This window comes from Bubalus kerabau, chromosome 6 (assembly GCF_029407905.1).
Source record: "Bubalus kerabau isolate K-KA32 ecotype Philippines breed swamp buffalo chromosome 6, PCC_UOA_SB_1v2, whole genome shotgun sequence".
NCBI classification, from domain to species: domain Eukaryota; kingdom Metazoa; phylum Chordata; class Mammalia; order Artiodactyla; family Bovidae; genus Bubalus; species Bubalus kerabau.
The window spans coordinates 121,117,421-121,137,353 of NC_073629.1; the positions used below are offsets into that span (position 1 = coordinate 121,117,421).

The following is a 19,933-nucleotide window of genomic DNA, read 5'->3' on the forward strand; positions in this document are numbered from 1 at the left end:
GCTGCTAAGTTGTGTCCGATTCTTGCGATCCCATGGACTGTAGCCCACCAGCTCCTCTGTCCATGGGATTTTCCGGGCAAGAATACTAGAGTGAGTTGCCATTTCCGTTTCCAGGGGATCTTTCATACCCAGGAATTGAACCCAGGTCTCCTGCATCGCAGGAGGATTCCTGCATTGCAGGCGGATTCTTTACTGACTGAGCTATGATGGAAGCATATTGTCAAAACTGCAGGAAAAAATGAGAGAATGTCACCCCTTTCAGTCTTTAGGGAAGACTGGAAGCAATCCATCACCAGCAGATGAAAGAAATGCAGCCTACGCAAGCGATGACGCTGACAACGCTCACCCATAAAAATAAAGGCCTTTTATTTGGTATCTCTATGCCGTTACAGGAGACGTGGCCACCCTGTGACCCACGGTGACCCACCTGTGGCCACACCCACACCTTCCCCAGGCAGGCAGCGCCACCCGGGGTCATGGGGTCACCTTCTTGTACGTGACGTGCAGATGTTGAGTCAAGGGCTGCGTAGTGGTTGCCATGGAGACGGTCTGTTCAAGTTTGCCTTCGGAATTCAGCCTGAATTTTCGGGTAATCTGGGCAGAAGAAAAACACTTTGGTTTTTATCGTCCAAAGATTCCACAAGGGCTGCCGGGCCAGCACAGGCCACGTGCTCCTGCAGCGGGCCCAGCACCCACCTCGGCGGTCAGGGGCCCGCGAGCCGGGCAGTGGCCCTGCCAGGGGGCAACAGACCCTTGGCTGGCAGCCCCGACGGGCGTCCTGACCCCCATTCTGCGCCCTCTGCTGCCCCGGGAGACTGGAGGCGAGCACCGCACTGTCTGCTGTCTGGCCACACGCTGACCCCAGGATGTCCTTTCAGGCCCTCCTGCCTTCTCTCCACGGCTGGCACGGAAGCCGGAGGTGGGAACCCGCTCCACCAGTGCCAGACCGCCAACAAGAACACAGACCCGAGGCAACCAAGCCCTGGAAAGGAACCCATTTGCCGCCAAGGTCTGTTAACACTGGGCTTCCAGGGGGCGCTAGTGGTGAAGACCTGCCTGCCGATGCAGGAGGCGGAAAAGACCATTAACAAACGCAGAGCACCTCCAGCTGTTGTTACCTGGTGCCGAGTGGGGCTGGGGGCCCCCAAGCATCAGAACAGGAGTGCTGGCCAGGCCAGGCAACTGCTTTTCACTCACCAGCCCTCCGCAGAGAAAAGAGCAAAGCCAGATTTCAGAGAGTCCATTTAAAGGCCTCAGAGAACCAGCTGGGCTGCAAGGCCATGGTCTCAGGCAGAAGGGGGTGTGGGGGAAGACAGCCTGCAGCAGCTGCCCTCAAGGCCTGCATGGAGGCCACCTGGAGCCCGGGGAGTAGGCAGGGGCACCCTAGTCCCAGGGCTGCGCAGCACAGGTTGGGACCCCCACAGGGCTGCACCTCGGAGTCAGAGTTACCCAGAAATACACGGGCAGGTCCAGTTTCAAGAGCTCTGTCTCTAGGGAGCAGGAGCTGCCCTTCCTGGCCCAACCGCGAGAAGCAGGGGTCTGCCGGCTGCAGGAGGTAACCTCAAGCAAAGCCTCAGGTATGCACTGTTCCCATACACAAGTCTGCAATTCAGGGAAGTCACGGAAAGGATGGAACCAGAGCAGAATGGAGGGACATCCTCAAAGCCATGAAAACAACCATCCCCCTGGTGTTCTGGCTGCAAAACACCCTTCAAAGATGACAGCAAAACAGACATTTTCAGACAAAGATCCAGAGAATTCATCACCAGGAGGACCCCCATCTTCCTTACAGAAAACATTAGAGGAAGTTCTTCAGGTTTTATAGAGAGATGCGTGGAACCCTGTGACACATGGTCAGACCCGTGTGCGGTCTCGTGTTTGCGTGAGGGCAGCAGGGGCAGCGCCGGAGGCCACACGGTCGGGGGTCCAGGCCCAGCCCCCTCCAGGCCGCTGCAGACACGGGGGCTCAGGCGTGACCCACACCTGTGGCCTCAGAATCGCCCCCTTGCACCCAGTACAGCAGCCCCCATTCCAGATCCATCAGCCCCAGGGCCCTGGACACCCATGGGCACCATGGGACACGCCCCTGGCTCTCCCGCTGGACACCTGCTGCCACCCCAGGGCACAGGGGGACGCAGGTGGGCCCCTGTGCTGCAGGCTTTTCCAGGGCAAAGGAGAGACGTCTGCTCATCTGTCACACAGAGCCTGCCCAACGGGCTGAGGCAGCGTCTGGCTTCTCAGCAGGGGCAGGGTGCCCAGCACCCGCGGTCCTGTCTCCACGCTGCTGCAATGGCTTATGGCCACGCCACGTGGACACAGCCCGCTTCACTGATGGTGACCCGAGTGTGGCCTCTCCTGTGGCCTTCAGCTGAAAGCTGTGAACACCCAGTAGCAGCCACCTCACTCCAGAGCCCGTCACCGGGCAGCAGGAAGCGGGAGACAGTCCTGGGGGGCCCCCAGGCCCCACCGAGGAGGGTGAGGGACGGCTGCCTACCCGGAAGCACGCTCGGGGCTCTGCTCACGTGGCCCGCCACCAATCAGGTCCGCAGGGATCACCTGCTTGGCTCCTCTGGGCTTTGTGGCCCCTTGGATGAAATTTCTTGTGCTGTTTTCCTCTTCAAATGAAAGTTCTTCAGGAGAATCTACAGTTGGGGCAAGTTGTACCTGACATCTCTCATGCCCTAGTGCTGGGCTCGCCAACAGCGACGGGCGGTCACCCCACGTGTCCGCTCAGAGTGAGGATCCCTCTGGGCTGCAGACTGACCTCCTTCAAACAAGGCAGGGCTGGAAGCAGCTGTCTGCCTCTATAGCCTCAAAGCGGAGCTTGTTTAGGCTCCAGGGTGCTCGGAGCCGTGCGGGCATCCTTCTGCAGAGAAGCTGGGAGCTCAACTCCACTGGCAGACGATGGGTCAGCAGGCCCGGGAACCTCAGAGGCGCAGGAAGAGTCCCCGCGACGCCGACGCGCATGCCCATGTCAGCCAAGCGAGCGTGGCTTCCACGGCAGACCCGGAGACGCGACTGCGAAGGCGAGCCTCGCACCAGAACTCCCCAGCGTTTAAGGCTTTCTCAGAGTGGGCTTCCCTTCTTCCTGTTATGTCCTGTCCACACAGCCAAAGGCTTTAGCGTAGTCAATGAAGCAGAAGTAGATACTTTTCTGGAATTCCTTTGCTTTCTCTTTGATCCAGCGAATGTTGGCAATTTGAGCACTGGTTCCTCTGCCTTTTCTAAATCCAGCTTGAACATCTGGAAGTTCTTGGTTCACGTACTGTTGAAGCTTAGCTTCAAGGATTTTGAGAATTACTTTGCTAGCATGTGAAATGAGCACAATTGTCTGGTAATTTGAATACATTTTGGCATTGCCCTTCTTAGGGACTAGAATGAAAATTGACCTTTTCCGGTCCTGTGGCCACTGCTGAGTTTTCCAAATTTGCCGGCATATTGAGTACAGCACTTTCACAGCATCATCTTTTATTATTTGAAATAGCTCAGGTGGAATTCCATCACCTCCACTAACTTTGTTCATAGTGATGCTTCCTAAGGCCCACTTGACTTCGCATTCCAGGATGTCTGGCTCTAGATGAGTGATCACACCATTGTGGTTATCTGGGCCGTGAAGATCTTTTTTGTACAGTTCTTCTCTATCTTCTTGCCTCCTCTTCGTAATCTCTTCTGCTTCTGTTAGGTCCTTATCATTTCTGTCCTTTATTGTGCCCATTTTTGCATGAAATGTTCCTTTGGTATCTCTAATTTTCTTGAAGAGATCTCTGGTCTTTCCCATTCTATTGTTTTCCTCTATTTCTTTGCATTGTTCACGTAAGGCTTTCTTATCTCTCCTTGCTATCCTTTGAAACTGCATTCAGATGGGTGTACCTTTCCCTTTCTCCTTCCTTTTAGCTTCTCTTCTTTTCTCGCTGTTTGTAACACAGGTCAAGAAGAATACTTAGAACCAGACATGAAAACAGTTCAAAAAGGGGTATGACAAGGCTGTATATTGTCATCGTGCTTATTTAACATCATGCAAAATGCTGGACTGGATGAGTCACAAGGTGGAGTCCAGATTGCCAGGAGAAATAACAACCTCAGATATGCAGACAATACCACTCTAATTGCAGAAAGTGAAGAGGAACCAAAGAGCCTCTTGATGAGGGTGAAAGAGGAGAGTGAAAAAGCTGGCTTAAACTTGACATTCAATGGAGAAAAGGTAGAGACAGTGACAGAGTTCATTTTCTTGGGCTTCAAAATCACTGTGGATGGTGACTGCAACCATAAAATTAAAAGACACTTACTCCTTGGAAGAAAAGCTATGACAAACCTAGACAGTGCATTAAAAAGCAGAGACATCAGTTTGCCAACAAAGGTCCGTCTAGTCAAGGCTATGGTTTTCCCAGTGGTTGTATACAGACTTGAGCATTGGACCATAAAGAAGGCTGAGCGCCAAAGAACTGAGGCTTTTGAACCGTGGTGCTGGAGAAGACTCTTGAGAGTCCCTTGGACTCCAAGGAGATCCAACCAGTCCATCCTAAAGGAAATCAACCCTGAATGTATTGGAAGGACTGATGCTGATGCTGAAGCTCCGATTCTTTGGCCACCTGATGGGAAGAGCAGACTCACTGGAAAAGACCCCGATGCTGGGAAAGACTGAAGGCAGGAGGAGAAGGGGACGACAGAGGATGAGATGTTGGTATAACCTCGCTGACTCAGTGGACATGAGTTTGAGCATGCTCTGGGAGACAGTGCAGGATAGGGAAGACTGCCCTGCTGCAGTGCATGGGGTTGCAAAGAGCTGGATATGACTTCGTGACTGAATGACACCAGGGGCTTGTCCAGTAGAGAGAACGTGGAGGAGGACAGGCCGGGAGAGAGTAGGGTGTATTTGATCTTATTCTAGGTCCTAAAGTAAACCAGGAGGCCAGCCCACACGACGCGTGAGGCATAAGTGAGGGGCTGAGCCGTGGAGAAAGCTGCTGGCACACGCAGGGGCCAGCTGCCGGAGGACTCCTGCGAGCCTCCAGTGTTTCTCTCCCTGGCGAGCCCCAACACCTGCTCCTTCCCCCGCTCTGCCCCTGCTGTACTGAGCTGAAACTGACATGTAACGCTGTTCAGGTTCAAGTTTAAAAGTGATCGCTCGACACGTGTATCCGGCCCAACGTTCACCACCACACGGTCAGTTAACACGTCTTTCCTGGCTGTGGCGAGGCCATTCAAGGTCCACGCTCTTAGCAAACTTCACAAATGGAATGGAGGCGTGCTGTCCGCCGCACGCCCAGAGCCGAGTCATCTCCCGCCTGGACGCTCACATCCACTGAGTGATGTCTGTCCTCTTCTCCCACCTTCTTGTCTGTTTCTGTGCGTTTCCTTTTTTAGATTTCATCTTTAAATGAAATCATGCAGCACCGGTCTCCACGTTTCACTTAGTCGATATCCTCAAGGTTTATCTGTCTTGCTGCGCGTGGCAGAACCTCCTTCTTGTCCACGGCCGCGTCACACTCCTCTGTGGCGCGTGGAGGACACACCGTCCTTGTCATCCACTCGCCTGCAGATGCAGAGGCGTCTCCTCATCTTGGCATCACATGGGCTCCCGACCCAGTGAAGGTGTGCCTTGCCCCAGCAGGTTCGGCGAGCACAATCTGTTTTACAGCCATGGAGACAGCTCATGATTGTAACCACCCCCTCCCCCAAGGCTGACAGGACAGGTGACCCCTGCAGGGGAGTGCTAAGAGGCAGTGGGAGCAAACAGGAAGAAGGCCCAGAGCCAGAAACGTGAGAAGCAGCCAGCTGGAGAGAGAAGAAACCCGGGCAACTGAGTGGCAGAGAGGAAACAGACGAACAGGAGCAGAACGGTCCTGAGAAGTCTGTGCGTGTCTCACAGGAGCTGCGGAGGGAAGACAGTCACAGTGCCGCGGGAAACTGAGGCAATGGCAGCTAGAAACCCCCACGCCTGGCGAGAACACGGCACAGGTACAGTCCTGGGCTCCGACGTGCAGACAGAGGCGGGCGGCCGTCAGGCCTCCTCTTCAGTGGCTTCCGGGGGGTTAACAGGCCGATGCCCCTTCACCCTGCTTCATATTTCCTCCTGCCCCTGTCAGGAGCCAGACAGCAAAGGCTGGCTCAGAAACAGTGGCACAAATGGGAAATCAGCCAGCGGCTGCACACGGTGGGAACCTCAGGAGAGACCCGGGCCGACCTGAAGTTCACCCTGTGGGTACCTCGTCAGCTCAGAGACGCCAACACTTACGAGAGGCCCAGAGAGGCAGCAAGATCAGTAATGCACCCAGCGGCCCCCAAAGAGGGGCTCTTGTCTCCAGTCCCCACACAAGCAGACCCACACGCCCAGAGTTCAGAAACAACACAGCCGCAGAGCACATGAAGAAACAGGGAGGCACGGCCCATCTGGAGGGAAAGCAACCACAGAACTTGCTCGACTAACACACGCCAGGATCTCCAAGAACTGAAGGGAGATGTGGGGAAGCTCAAGAAGGTAGCGCGTGAACAAAATCAAAACATTGATAAAGAGACGGAAAACGAAACCAAGACAAAGTTTTGAGGATGAAGAGCACGATAACATGAAGAGTTCACCCGAGGGGCTTGGAGGTGGTTGAGCAGGCAGACGCAGCAGCAGACACAACGCCGGACAGGAGTGGCTGGAGGAGCAGAGGGAAGGCAGGCTGGGGAGGATGGGACAGGAGCGGCCGGAGGAGCAGAGGGAAGGCAGGCCCAGGAAGACGGGACAGCAGCAGCCGGAGGAGCAGAGGGAAGGCAGGCCGGGGAAGACAGGACAGGAGTGGCCGGAGGAACAGAGGGAAGGCAGGCCCAGGAAGACAGGACAGGGAGCGGCTCTGCAGGAGCAGAGGGAAGGCAGGCCCAGGAAGACGGGACACGAGCGGCTGGAGGAGCAGAGGGAAGGCAGGCTGGGGAAGACGGGACAGGAGCGGCTCTGGAGGAACAGAGGGAAGGCAGGCTGGGGAAGACGGGATAGGAGCGGCTCTGCAGGAGCAGAGGGAAGGCAGGCCCAGGAAGATGTGGTGGACCGATCCGCCCGTCTTGGAGGTGCTGCACCTCTGACTGAGCGAAGGCCTGTAGTGACCTCACGCCGTCTTCCCAAACACATTTGCTCACTTTGGTCCATGTTTTCCGTTTCGGTATTTCTTACACTTCAAATGTTTTCATTATTCTGCTACTTGCTGTGAAGTCTGTGATGAGTGGTCCCTGATGTCACGGCTGTGACTTGCTGAAGGGTCAGATGGTGGCGTTTTTAGCAGTAAGGTACACGTATACATTTAGACACAATACTGTCACACACGTAATAGAGTGACCATGCGCACCGGGAAAGCAGAAATCCCGTGTGCCTCGCTTTACTGCAACACGGACTTTCCTGAGGCGGTCGGGGCTGGACTGCAACCTCTCCAAGCTGGGCCTATAAATAGAAACTCGCAGAGAGCTCAGGGAACCCTACCAAGACGAGCTCTGACACACACAGACACACATTATAATCAAATTTAAGGCCCAAACCAGAGAGTCTCGAAAAAAGCAAGAGAAGAGCGACTTGTCAGAGACAGGGCATCTTCACTCACACTGTCGGCAGGCTCTCGTCAGAAACCCTGGAGGCCAGAGGCAGTAAGCTGATACAGGCCAAGTCCTGAAAGAGGATGCTGTCACCCGAGAACCCTGTGTTCAATACAACTGTCCTTCAAAGGGAGGAAGCAATTGGGATGTCCTCAGACCACGAGCTGAGGGGCTTCTCCCCCAGCAGATGGCCCTGCAAGAAACACCACACGCGGTCCTGCAGGCGAAACGCAAGGATAGCAGACACGACCTGGAGAGATGGACAAAGCTGTCAGTAGAGGGAACACGCAGTGAGGTGCAAAAGCTCAGTTACCGCAGCAACTTCAGGTCAGTTACAGCATGTCACGTGCGACCCCCACTGTAACCACAAAGGAGATAGCCACAGAATATACACGAAAGGAGACGAGAAGGGAATCGAAACATTTCAATGCAGAAAATCAACTGGACACAGAAGACAGTATGTGGGAAATGAAGGACAAAAGGCCGTAAGGTGTATTAGAAAAACACGGCACAATGACAGAAGTGAAGTCCCTCTGTTATCAGTAGTTATTCTAAATGTAAATGGTTAAACTCTCCAATCAAAAGACAGAGACTGGAAGAATGGATAAAAGCATGCTGTCTACAGGAGACCAGCATTAGATCCAAAGACACCAAGAGGCTTAAAGTGAAATGATGGAAAAAACATGTCATGCCAACAGTCATGAAGAGACAGCAAGAGCGACTATACCAGCGTCAGACAAAACAGGTAAAACGGGCTACTAGAGACAAAGATGGACAGCCCGTGTCAGTAACGGGTTCGAACACCAGGAAGGTGTACGGAGCGCAACGCGACGGGACCACAGGGAGAAACAGACGGGGCGGCAGCACGGTGCAGAACGGAGGAGCCACGGGCGGGCAGCGGCCCTGCCGACGGCGCGACGCGCAGCCCACGGCACGCGGGCACTGCTCCAGGGCAACCCTGAAACGTGGAGGCCGCCGCTCGCTCAGTTTCATCCGACTCTGGTGATGCCATGGGCTGTAGCCCGCCAGGCTCCTCTGACCGTGGGATTCTCCAGGGAAGCATACTGGAGTGGGTAGCCGTGCCCTTCTCCAGGGGATCTTCCCGGCCCAGGGACTGAACCTGCGTCTCCTGCTTTGCAGTCAGATTCGTTACCATTTGAGCCACCAGGGAAGCTTCAGGACACACCACATGTTTAGCGAAAAATAAACCCTCAATACATTTAAAGTAACAGACATCATACAAAGTATCTTCTCTAATTACAATGGGATAAAATTAGAAATCAATAAGAAGGAAAACTAGAAAAATAACAAATCTGTGGAAATTAAATAACACTCAAAAGAACCAGTGGATCAAAGAAGAAATCAAAAAAGGGAAATCAGAACATACTTGAGATGACTGAAAACAAACCACAACACAGCAATACTCCAGGGATGCAGCAGAAGCAGCGCCAACAGGAAGCTAATATGTAAAGTGCTTACATTTTTAAAAGGAAGAAAGACCTCCAGTCAGTAATCTCACTTTACAACTTAACAGACTAGAAAAATAAGAAGACACCAACACCCACAGCTAACAGAAGGAAGGAAATAATAAAGATAAGAGCAGAGGTAACTAGAGAACAGAATAATAACTGAGCAAAAGCTGGTTCTTCAAAAAGATCAACAAAAACGACACAGCTTTAGCTCAGTGGACAAAGAAAACCAGACGAAAGACTCAAATTGCTAAACTCAAAGCTTACAGTGGGAACACTGCTGCCAAGCTGACAGAAACTAGGGTTATAAAAGAGCAGTGTGAGCAAACCGGGCGACCTAAAGGAAACGCACAAATCCCTAAAAACACAAAGCCTCGCAAGACTGAGTCATGAAGAAAGAGAAAAGTCTTAACAGACCTGTAACTTGTACAGAGATGGAACAGTAATAAAAATCTGGTAACAAAGGAGAGCCCTAGGTCTGATGGCCTCGCGGGGAAAGGTTAGCGATCTAAACGTGTGGAGGACAGGCACCGGGGTGTCCCTGGCGGCCTAGCGGCTAAAGCCCCCGCGCTCCCAGTGCAGGGGCCTAGGCTCAGTCCCTGGTCAGCGATGTGGGCCCTGCACGCTGCAAGCGAGACCCGAGATCCCCCGTGCCACAATGAGACCTGGCACAGGCCAAAATAAATCCACCTTTCTCAACCTTTTTAAGAAAATAAAGAGGAGGGACTACTTCCTAACTCATTCTAAGAGGCCAGAACTGCCCTAACATCAAAGCCAGACACAGACAACAAGCAAACTACAAACCAACACCCCTTACGCACACTGAGACAAAACTCCTCAACAAAATAAGCAAATGAAACTCAGCCGAGTAGTAAAAGCATTACACACCACAACCAAGTGTGGTTTATTCCTGGGATGCAAGCAAGGACGCTTCTACACGTGAAGATCGATTAATACGACACGTCACATAGAGTGAAGGAGAAAGACCACATGATCATCCTAACTGATGCAGAAGAAGTATCTGACAAAACTGAACATCTTCCTGGTAAAAGGCGGCACGTGAAAGGCCCACAGGGAGCACTGTGCTGCCTGCAAAGGCGGACGGCTTCTCCCCGAGACCAGGACCCGGCGAGGACGCCCGCTGCCGCCTCTCTACGCGGCTGCACAGCACTGCAGTCCAGCCAGAGCGACGAGCAAGACACAAAAGGGACCCACACGGGCACGGGAGCGGCACGACTATTCTGCAGATGGGCCATACGTGACATCCTAAGGCTTCCTTTAGCTCGTAAGTGAATTCAGCAAATAACAGGATACAGTCAACACACAAAAATCAGCTGCATTTCTGCGGGTTAACAGTGAACAGCCCAAAAAGGAAATTAAGAAAACAATTCTATTTCCAAGAGCATAAAAGAAAACACAGGGGTTAACCAAGGAGGTCAAAGACGTGTAAGGAAGCTACATTAATATTCCAGAAAGAAATTAAAGAAGACACAAATAATTGGAAACACATTCTGTGTTCATGAATTGGAGGACTTAATATCATTAATGATAAATACTACCCAAAGAGACCTACAGAGTCGACAAAATTCAAATCAAAACACAAATGATTAGTTTGTAGAAAGATCTATCCTAAAATTCACATGTAAATTCAAGTGCCTCTCGACAGACAAAAGTGATTCTGACAAAGAGGAGCACAGCTGGAGGACACACACTTCCTGGTTTCAGAACTTAACCCTGGAAGGAAAGTGATCAAAACAGGGCCTTACTGGCATACAGACAGACATACAGACCAACGGGAGAGTCTCAACAGCCCAGAAATAAATCCTTGCCTATACTGGCAAATGATTTTCAATCAGGTTGCCAAGACTATACAATGGGAAAAGCACAGTCCTTTCAACAAATGGTGCTGGAAAACTCGATGTCCCCATGCGAAAGAATGAAACCATACCCTTACCTAACAGTAATACAACACCCTCAAAATAAATCACAGCCTTGAAAAGCTAAAACTGTAAAACTCTTAGACGAAACCACAGGGCAGGTTTAATGGCCTTGGATTTGGCACTGATTTCCTGGGTACCAATTTATAGCCAATGAAGAAAAACCAAACTGTCATTCGTGAAAATTAATCAGTATCATCAGGCAGATGCAGATCAAAACTCCAACAAGATGCCACCTCGCACCCATCAGGAAGGTCAATACCAAAACCCAGAAAACAGCGAATGTGGACGAGGATGTAGAGAAACTGGAACCCCCGGGCAGTGTTGACGGGAATGTAAAGTGGTGCAGGCCAAGTGGGAAAGTGTAAAGCGGGCCCTCAGAACACCACAGACAGAGTTAGCCACATGCCCGCACAGTCCTGCTTCCAGGCACACCCGTGGAGAGCTGGCAAGCAGGGTCTTGCAGAGATAAGCGCACACCCTCAGCGCAGCGCCAGGCAGAGAGCCACACACACGGCGAGGGGCCCTCAGTGAATCTACACGCCTCAACGAGAGAAGGCTCATCTTTTAAAAATGGTGCTGGAACAAGTGGAAAAAGAAATGAAAGCATCTTGACCCCTACCTCTTACAATAGAAAAACATAAATTCTGAACTCAAAACCTTAACGTAAAAGGGAACACTGTAAAAATTCTTAAAGAAAATGCCGGTGCAAGTCCGTGCCTGTGTTAGGCCACAAGAAACGCTACCTGTGAGAGGAACGCCCGGGCACAAACTTCATCAAAAGTAGCACATTTGTTAAAGAAATGGAACGACAAGCCTTAAGTCAAGAACACAGTCTTAACACATCTACCTGATGAAGGACTTGTGTCCAGAATACACAGCAAGCTCTTACACCTTGAAGATGATAAACAACCCACTGGAGAAAAAGGAAAAGGATCTGAATGCTCACGTCAGGAAACAAAAAATTCAAGTGGCAAATGAGCCCGAGGACTGAATGAGCCACACTCAGCCACCAGGAAGTGTAATTAACACCACAAGGGAGCGGAAGGCCACTTGGCAGCCAGCAGCACAGCCTCCGCTTGCGGCCTGGCCCGAGCGCCGGTGATGACGAGCTACAGGGCACTCAGGATTCACCCGGGCACTGTGGAGGCCTCCGTGAAGGACGCTGTAAGGCCTACTGGAACACACGCAACAAGGTCCAAGCCTCCTGCTGGCATCCCCATGCCGGCGTGCTCGGCCACCCGGGGGGTCTCTGGCGCCCACGACGTAACCACAGATCTGAGAGAGACAGGCAGTCCACACGCGAAAAGGAAAGCTATAAAAGCACCAGAAAACGGAAGGGAAACTTTTATCACTTTGGAGCAGAAAACACCTTCCTGAGCAAGAACCCAAACTCAGACAGTGTTAGGGAAAGACCCTGAGGGGCCACGACAGAGAGAGGCAGGCGTGCAGCCCGTGCACAGGACACAGAAAACAGCGGGCTGACGCGAGACCCACAGAGCAAACAACAGAGCGGCGTCCACGGGGTTATAAAACCCCCCATAAACCAACACGAGACGAACCGCACAGAGAAAGAGGCAACGGCTCTGAACGCTGAGCATCAGGACAAGGGCACGAGTGTGAGAACGCCTCCTGGTTCATAAGGTACGGTTCAAAACAGAAACAAGACACTACCTTCCATTTATCCGATTAAAAAGACCGGAAATCCTGCAAACACCTTGTGTTGGCTGAGGAGCAGGAGACCAGGTCCCCAGCAAAGTGGTGGGTGTGTAACTGTTAAAGACACCCAACCACACACAGCAGGGGCCGGGGGATCACCTCGCAGTGTGTGTGAGCACAAGGAGAGCGGTGCCTGGAGACGGCCCAGCCCCGGGCGAGGGAGAGGCCGGCTCCCGTCGGAGCCACAGGCCCAGCGGCTCACCTGCTCCACATGGGGCTCCTTGGCAAAGGAGATCCTGGCGATGGAGTGGGACGCGATGCACAGCTCCTGCCCGTTCACCTCGCCTTCCTCCACCTCCACAATGCCTGCAAGGGAACACGTCAGCCCCATGGCCTGCACCAGCCGCCCGCCTCTGCGGCCCAGGGTTCAACGCATCTGAACGTTGCAGCCGCTGAGACAGCCATGGCCCCTCGCCTGCAAGGACCCCCAGGCATCAGGAGGGAAGACACCGCTCTTCTCACCGCCGAGGCCGGTGACCTCTGGGGTGACCCTGCACTCCCGCTCCAGAGAGATCTGACAGGAGCGATGTGCGGCCAGAGGAGGAGACCCCCTGGCTGCCTCCCCACACTTTCCGGGCCGCCAACACCCGGGGCAGTGCGGCTGGCCCTGCTGGTCCACCAGCTTCAGGAAGCGAGCGCTCACTTGAGCCAGTGAGCGAGGTGAGGGTGATGCAGGCAGGGTCTGAACTCACGGCCCTGGTGAACTACTTTAGGATGAACTCCCCAGGGGCAAACCCAACTTCCACACAGGACTTTCACTCCCGGTCGAGGTCCCCCCACCGGAGGCCCACCCGCACGGGAAACATGGGGCTTGCACAGACATGAGTGGGAGCACTGAGCCAGGAACCAGCCTGCTCCGGCAGAGGGGCTCCCACAGCACCCCCTGCCGCCTCCCCACCCCAAAGGTGCCCACAGGGCCCCCGGCAGGGCGCGAGTGGAAGCAGCCTGGGGAGGCGTGTACCTGTGTTCTGGGCGCTGACGAAGGCCACCTTGTTGGTGTCGGGCTCCAGGCGGATGAAGCCGCACTCCCTGTGCATGGGCTTGTGCGTGTCTGGGTGGAAGGCGTTGAACCTGAACCGGGAATCGACAGGTGGAGCCCCAGGTGCCCGGTGCCCAGCAGAGCACGTGCAGGCGCGGTACACCACCCTCTCCTCACCCAGTGGACGTGAGGCGCCACACGGAACAGACACGGAGAGGACACAGCGGAGACACGGGGGAGCACAGGGACGGCCCCCACCCACTCGGTCTCCTCTCCCGCTGCGGGGCCTGCCCGGACCCTGCGCTCCTGCAGGGCGTGCCCCCCTCAGGCCCGTCAGCACCTCCCACACTCCTCAGTCTAAGCCCCCACCAACACCGCCAAGTCCATCCCTCCAACGCCACCTTCCTGCCTCTGAGCTAGGATGCTGCTCAGGGGCGCACCGGTTCATGTGTGAGAAACGGGGCACAGCGCTGAGCCTCGGCCTGAGCACTGCTCACGACTCACAGCCCGCGGGCTCAGCAGCGCCGGGTGGGAACCCAGTGCTGACAGCGTGTGACGGGCGGGGGGCCCGGCTCACACACCCTCCTGCGAGTGCAACCCCTCCCGAGAAACACATCTGCTGCCTGCACACACTATCACACTGACCGGAACACCTGTTTTCTACCCTCTCCACTTTTCTGTAACTGCAGTCACTGAGTAACCAGCGTTAAGAGGAGATTAACGAATGCCAGTCCTATGTTCCTCTAAAGGACTGTGACTCGTGGTTCTGTTTTACTCGACCCCGCATTTCCACCTTCTGGTTCATACGCAGGCTATTCTTTCTTCTCACCCTTGCAGCCGAGAATAAAATGAAAAGGTATGAGATAGTACATCCTCAGCTACCCCCACCCCGTGCCCCCAACCCAGGCGCCCTGCTCTGAGCTGCCCCCGGCCCCGAGAGTGGCAGGAGGCCCGGTCAGACTCTTGAGACCTGTGATCCCCAGCCTCTCTGAGACCCCGGCCGGCTCGGGGCAGGACCACAGGAAAGCCAGGCCCGATCTCCAGGCCTGGGCGGCTGGCCTGCACAGGGCGCCATGTGGGCTTCCCGTCTGCATAAGAAGCTGGGACTGCGCTCAGTGTCTCCAGCCCGTCCCCGGGGGCGGGCACACATCCTGCGGGGCTGGGCAGGGCGGGGAGGGCACTCACGAGAAGTTGAGCATGGGCTGGCCCACGTGCGAGATGTGTGCCTCCTCCAGGTACCGGAAGGGCTGCAGCGTTGGGAAGGTCCCGGCTCCCGGCGGCTCTGACAGCCAGGTGCCCAGCATCCAGGACAGCGGCTCTACCACGGGGCTCATCTTGGGGGGCTCTGTGGACAGAGAGGGGCGTCAGCGGCTGCTGCTGGCCATCCTGGGCAGCTTGGCATGGATCGTACACCATGTACCTGCAGGCCCCGGTCATCACAGCTCGACCCGCAGGGCCTGACCTTGCTGGCGGTCAAGATGACCCTCAACGTCCTCTCTTGGCGGGGAGAGCAAGGCGGCAGACCCCGTTCTGCTGGACCAGCTCCGGAGCCTGCAGCTCCCGGGACGCGGAGGACGGCCGGGTGGCGGGGAGGCCAGGCGCCCAGGGCCTCAAAGGAGGCTGGGGAGGCAGTGTCGCCAGCCCCGGGCCGGGCAGCACCCCCCGCACGGCAGCCCGGCACTGCGGACGAAGGCAGGGGGAGACGTGGGCAGCGCGACAGGGGCCCTGGGACGGGAGGGCGCACCCTGCCCACCAGGCGGGGCCCACGGCGGCAGCACCAGGCAGAGACTGCTACCCACGGGCACCAAAGGGTTCTGCCACTGAGGGTGAGGGTGACAGCCGGCCTCGAGAGAAGGGGGCAGGTAGGCAACGGGAGTGCAGATGAGGGTGGGCGCGCAGACCACTCTGCCCGGCGCCCAGGCCCCACGCCCCTGCCCCATTCGGCCCCACAGTCAGGATGGAGGTGCTGCTGAGCAGCTTTCCAGAAACCGGCTCGCGGGGTCCTCTGGCCTGTGGGACTCCCTGAGACAGTGGGAAGCTGGGGCTGGGCCTGCACGGGCCGCTGGGCATGGGGACAGGAGGTCTGACTCCCTGTCTGCCGGATTCCCACACCCGGTCACGCCTCAGACCGAGTGTCTTCAGGCAGACAGCACATGGCAGAGGACAGGGAAGGGGAGGGGAGGCGGGCCTCACCAAGCCCGTTACGAACCACACCTCTTCTCTGCTCAGCACGTGGCCTGTGGGATCTCAGCCCCCCATCAGGGGTTGAACCTGGGCCCCAGCGGTGGGAGCATGGAGTCCTAGCCCCCGGACCCCAGGGAGTCCCCAGGCTACACTACTGAATGGCAGCTTCTGTCGACAAGCCCCAGACGCCAGCACAGAGGAACCCGCCTCCCAGGCGTACACACCTCGGGGACGCGTGTGCTCCGAAAGCACCTCTCAAGCGTACACACCTCGGGGATGCGTGTGCTCCGAAAGCACCTCTCAAGCGTACACACCTCAGGGATGCGTGTGCTGTGGAAGCACCTCTCAAGCGTACACACCTCGGGGATGCGTGTGCTGTGGAAGCACCTCAGCTCCTAAGATCACACGGCCTGCGACTGCTGCTGGAAAGAGGTCTGAGAGAATGACTGGGGGAAGCTCAAAGGGCTCTGGCGGTGGAGAAGCGACTCCCTTGACTGAGAATGCTGGAGACGGCGCGCAGAGGGGCCGGGCTCAAGGACCGGCGGGTAGAGGACAGGCTGTGGCCCTCCGGCGGCCTGGGGGGTGCGGGGCGCACATTCCTTCCTCCTCCGGCCTGGCCTCTCCCCCAGGACTCCCTTTCCAAATCAACTGTGGAAAGTTAGAACTGGGGATGGTGACCCTGGAGCTGACTGACAACGCTCTCATGTTTAGACAGCAAGAAAAACCGAAATCAGGACTTCGGTCACAACCTCTGGTGGAAGTAAAGACCAGGAGCTTCGGACTTGGCGGTCTTGTGGCCAGCAGACTCCGCTGCTCTGATTCCTGGCAACACATGGCTCCATTCGCTCCTCTGGATGACGCGGCTGATGCTCGTCCACGGAGGGGACCCAGCAGCGAGCTGATGGGAGATGTGCACACGTGCCGGGAGCACATGCGGGAGTGAGCTCACAGGGTGGTGTCTCAGGGACAGAAGGTGGCTGGCGGGCCAGGAAAGGCTGGCCGAGCCCCCGGAAGGGCCCTGGCCTCCCATCTGAGCAGAGCCCTGAGGCCTGGCAGAAGGGCTGAGGCCCTTGGCTGCAGGAAGCAGCTGGAGGAGGACATGGACCCGCGGCAGCGACGGAAGCAGCGGGAAGGGCAGGAAACCAAGGCCGGCAGCCCTCCTGCCTTGGAACCCACCCCAGAGAGGCGGAAACGCGGCCCCGAGGCCTGAACACACTACTCGACCGGACACCCCTAATGCCCTCCTGTGTGGGGAGGCCAACAGAACACGCAGACATGGTGTGACTTGGCTTCAGAGAGGAGGGAAGCGCCAGCAAGAAGCTCCACGAGGAAGGCCTGGAAAACGCGCCTGGGAGAGGGGGGCAGACCCACACAGGGCACGGCCTTCCTCCCGCGACACCCAACACCGAGCCCGTGAAACGTGGCTGCTCCTGAGACGCATTCCCAGCACAAGATCCCCCCGTGGGATTTCAAAACCTCACCCTAAAATACAGAACTTCACCCACCTCAGCAATCTTGAAGTACTGGTGGCTACATGTTCAAACGTTTCATACAATATTGGATAGTTTATCAAGGCTAACTTCACTCGTTTCCCTTTACTTTTTTGACGTATTTAGAAAATTTAAATTAGGTGGGAACTCATACCATGTTCCCACTGATAGTACTGGAAAGCAGCGTTCAACACTCAGGGGACGCTGTGCCGCGAATTCTGCCGAGAGGTCATCACGAGTCTTCACTGAAAGACGTGAGGTGCCAGCAGAGCAGCTGCAGGAGACGGGCGAGCGCCGGGCTCGGCACGCGTGCGAGGGGCATCTGCCAGGGAGCGGGGCGGGCCCGCCGGTCCCGAGCCACGGCCTCCAGATCCCGCAGGGAAGACTCGCTTTAAAAGCAGAGGCGCAGGCGCACCACAGACGGTGAGACAGAGCCAGCACCACGCACCCGGGGCCACGCGTTACAAGAAACAGCTGCTTAGACGGAATCTCAAAGCAAGACCCTCAACACCTGCTGTCAACAAGAGATGCAGCTGAAGTACTTTGGAAAGGCATCAGAAGGTGGGGCCAAGACGGGCAGCCGGGATCAGGTGTCAGGACCCGACATAAGGCAGAAGGCAGGCCAAGCCCAGCGCACACAAGCGGACGTGAAGCAGCCCCGCAGCACGCGAGGGCACGGTCGCTGTGGAGGCATCTGGGGACACTCAGGCCCCAGACGCAGCAGCAGCATTTATAAAGCAGACACTACTGAAGACGTTCAGAGGGTGACAGAAGGAGTCTAAAGGACATCTCTATACGTGTCTCTCCATGTCCAAGCAAATAATATCCAAATAATGAAACAGAAATAATTATACATAGAATATAATGAATGAGGTGGCTCTGACGGACATACACTGAACTTTTGTAGCTTGAAACAAGAGAATACTCCTTGAAGTTCCTCTGAAAGACCCATGAAGACTGACTTTTAACTGGTCAGAGAGCACTTGTAACTTCCAAAAACTAAAAAGAGTTCTCTTCCCCGTCCAATCACAATGCAACAAGACTAGAAATTAAAACAGTACAGACGTTCTTTAAAACAAATCATGAAAGAGATGCCAGACACAGAAACGTACAGGTCCCACACCTCCACTGGTTGGAACCGTCCGGGACAGGCATGCGGATCCGGCAGGGGGGCTGCAGGCACAAGAGGACCGGCTGCCGGCTCGCCCGCACACAGCTCCGCCTCATCCCTGTGACTGCTGCAAGACGTCCACGAAGCAGACGAGCCTCAGGACAGAGCAGACGGTGCTCCCCAGCCCTCTGCCCGTGTCCCAGCAGCATAGGGCCACCTGGGTCCCTGCCGGGACCGCTGCCCTGCAGGCAGAGCTGGTGTTCTAAGGACAGAGATGCTGACTTGGGGTAATGCACCCTGACTCCTAAAGCCGTGCTCACACTAACACCAGAGGAGCAGCCTGCGGCGCCTCGCACGCCCACAGCCTTGGCCCGCGACACGGTGTGGGCGCCTTCTCTGCCTCTCAGTCCCTCCCTCTTCCAGCCAGAGCCTGAGGCTGCTGGCACCAGAGACCCCCTGAGCCCTGAACCAACAGCTCGCAGAGCGTCGAGGGACTGCAGCTGCCTTGGCTGGGTTTCCAAGCGAGCAGGGTTCAGTGTTGTTGGAGACGCACAGGGAACTGTTCCGGACAGAGACATGCTGCCCGCCCAAAGCAGAACAGGCCGGCAGCCCCTCGTCCCTGTGAGCCCGCTTGCCTGTCAAGCGCAGCGGGAACAAGCCACGAGACCTGCTGGGGCGCATGTAAGAGAATGGCTGAGGCAGGTCCGCGGAAGTGCAGGGCTGCGGAGCTGCTGAGGTCTGCCTGCTCAGATTCCCCACCGCCCTGGGGGCCCAGGGACTCACTGGAACCCCAGTACCTGGACGGTGGAGAACATAGAGCAAAGGCGGATCAAAGATGCCCCGAGGGGTCCCCACTGTAGTCTCCTTTGCTTGGAGGCAAGAGAGGTTTTCATAAGCGACTGCAGCAGAGTGCAGGGCTGTCCTGGGACAGAGGTCAGCCGGGAGGAGCCGGGTGGAGAGGTGCCCACGGTGTGTCCCCTCAAGACAGGTCTCCCACAGACCGGGACGGGGCGGCGGCTTCAGGATGGCTCGGCGCATCCCGTATATCGGGCACTTTATCTCTATTATTAAGTCAGCTCCACCTCAGTCCCCAGGCATTCGATCCGAGAGGCTGAGGACTCCTGCTCTAAAGGGACAGGATCCCAGCTGCTCCCAAATGGGGAGGTCAGACATGGGGGCGGCCGGTCCGCAAGGGGAGGGCCCAGCTGGTCCCAGGAGAGTCGGGCTGGGGGGCCTGGGGCCAGCCTCTATTGGGCCGTTTACACCACAGGGTCGTGGGACAAGGTGATGGGTGTCTGGAGGTCCACTAACACCGGTCCTGCCCCCCCTTCTTGCTCCCTGACCTCGGCCCTGGGCTGGGTCTGCACAAAGGCCACCCACCTGGCGCAAGACTTGGTGGGGCTCAGGCAGGGAAGGAGCTGGGTGTGCAAACCACAGCCGGGGCAAGAGGAGGGACTGACCGGCTCAGGGGGTGGGGGCCA

The 19,933-nt window shown here is 56.1% G+C and overlaps 1 protein-coding gene across 4 annotated transcripts in view; it reads right to left on the reverse strand.

The window, feature by feature from the left end:
* Nucleotides 1–344: 344 nt before the first annotated feature.
* The window catches only part of THAP4 (THAP domain containing 4), a 34,657-nt gene continuing 15,068 nt past the window's right edge, over nt 345–19,933 (reverse strand). For 3 of the 4 annotated variants that reach the window (XM_055586650.1, XM_055586651.1, XM_055586653.1), the window contains 4 exons: nt 14,853–15,012; nt 13,650–13,759; nt 12,891–12,994; nt 345–594 (listed from right to left, as the gene is read on the reverse strand). In XM_055586650.1, coding sequence (XP_055442625.1) covers nt 475–594; nt 12,891–12,994; nt 13,650–13,759; nt 14,853–15,012 — 494 coding nt within the window. In that variant the 3' untranslated portion in view covers nt 345–474. Of the gene's footprint in view, nt 595–12,890; nt 12,995–13,649; nt 13,760–14,852; nt 15,013–16,600; nt 16,800–19,933 lie in introns of those variants that run through there. The other variant, XM_055586652.1, reaches the window with a different exon arrangement.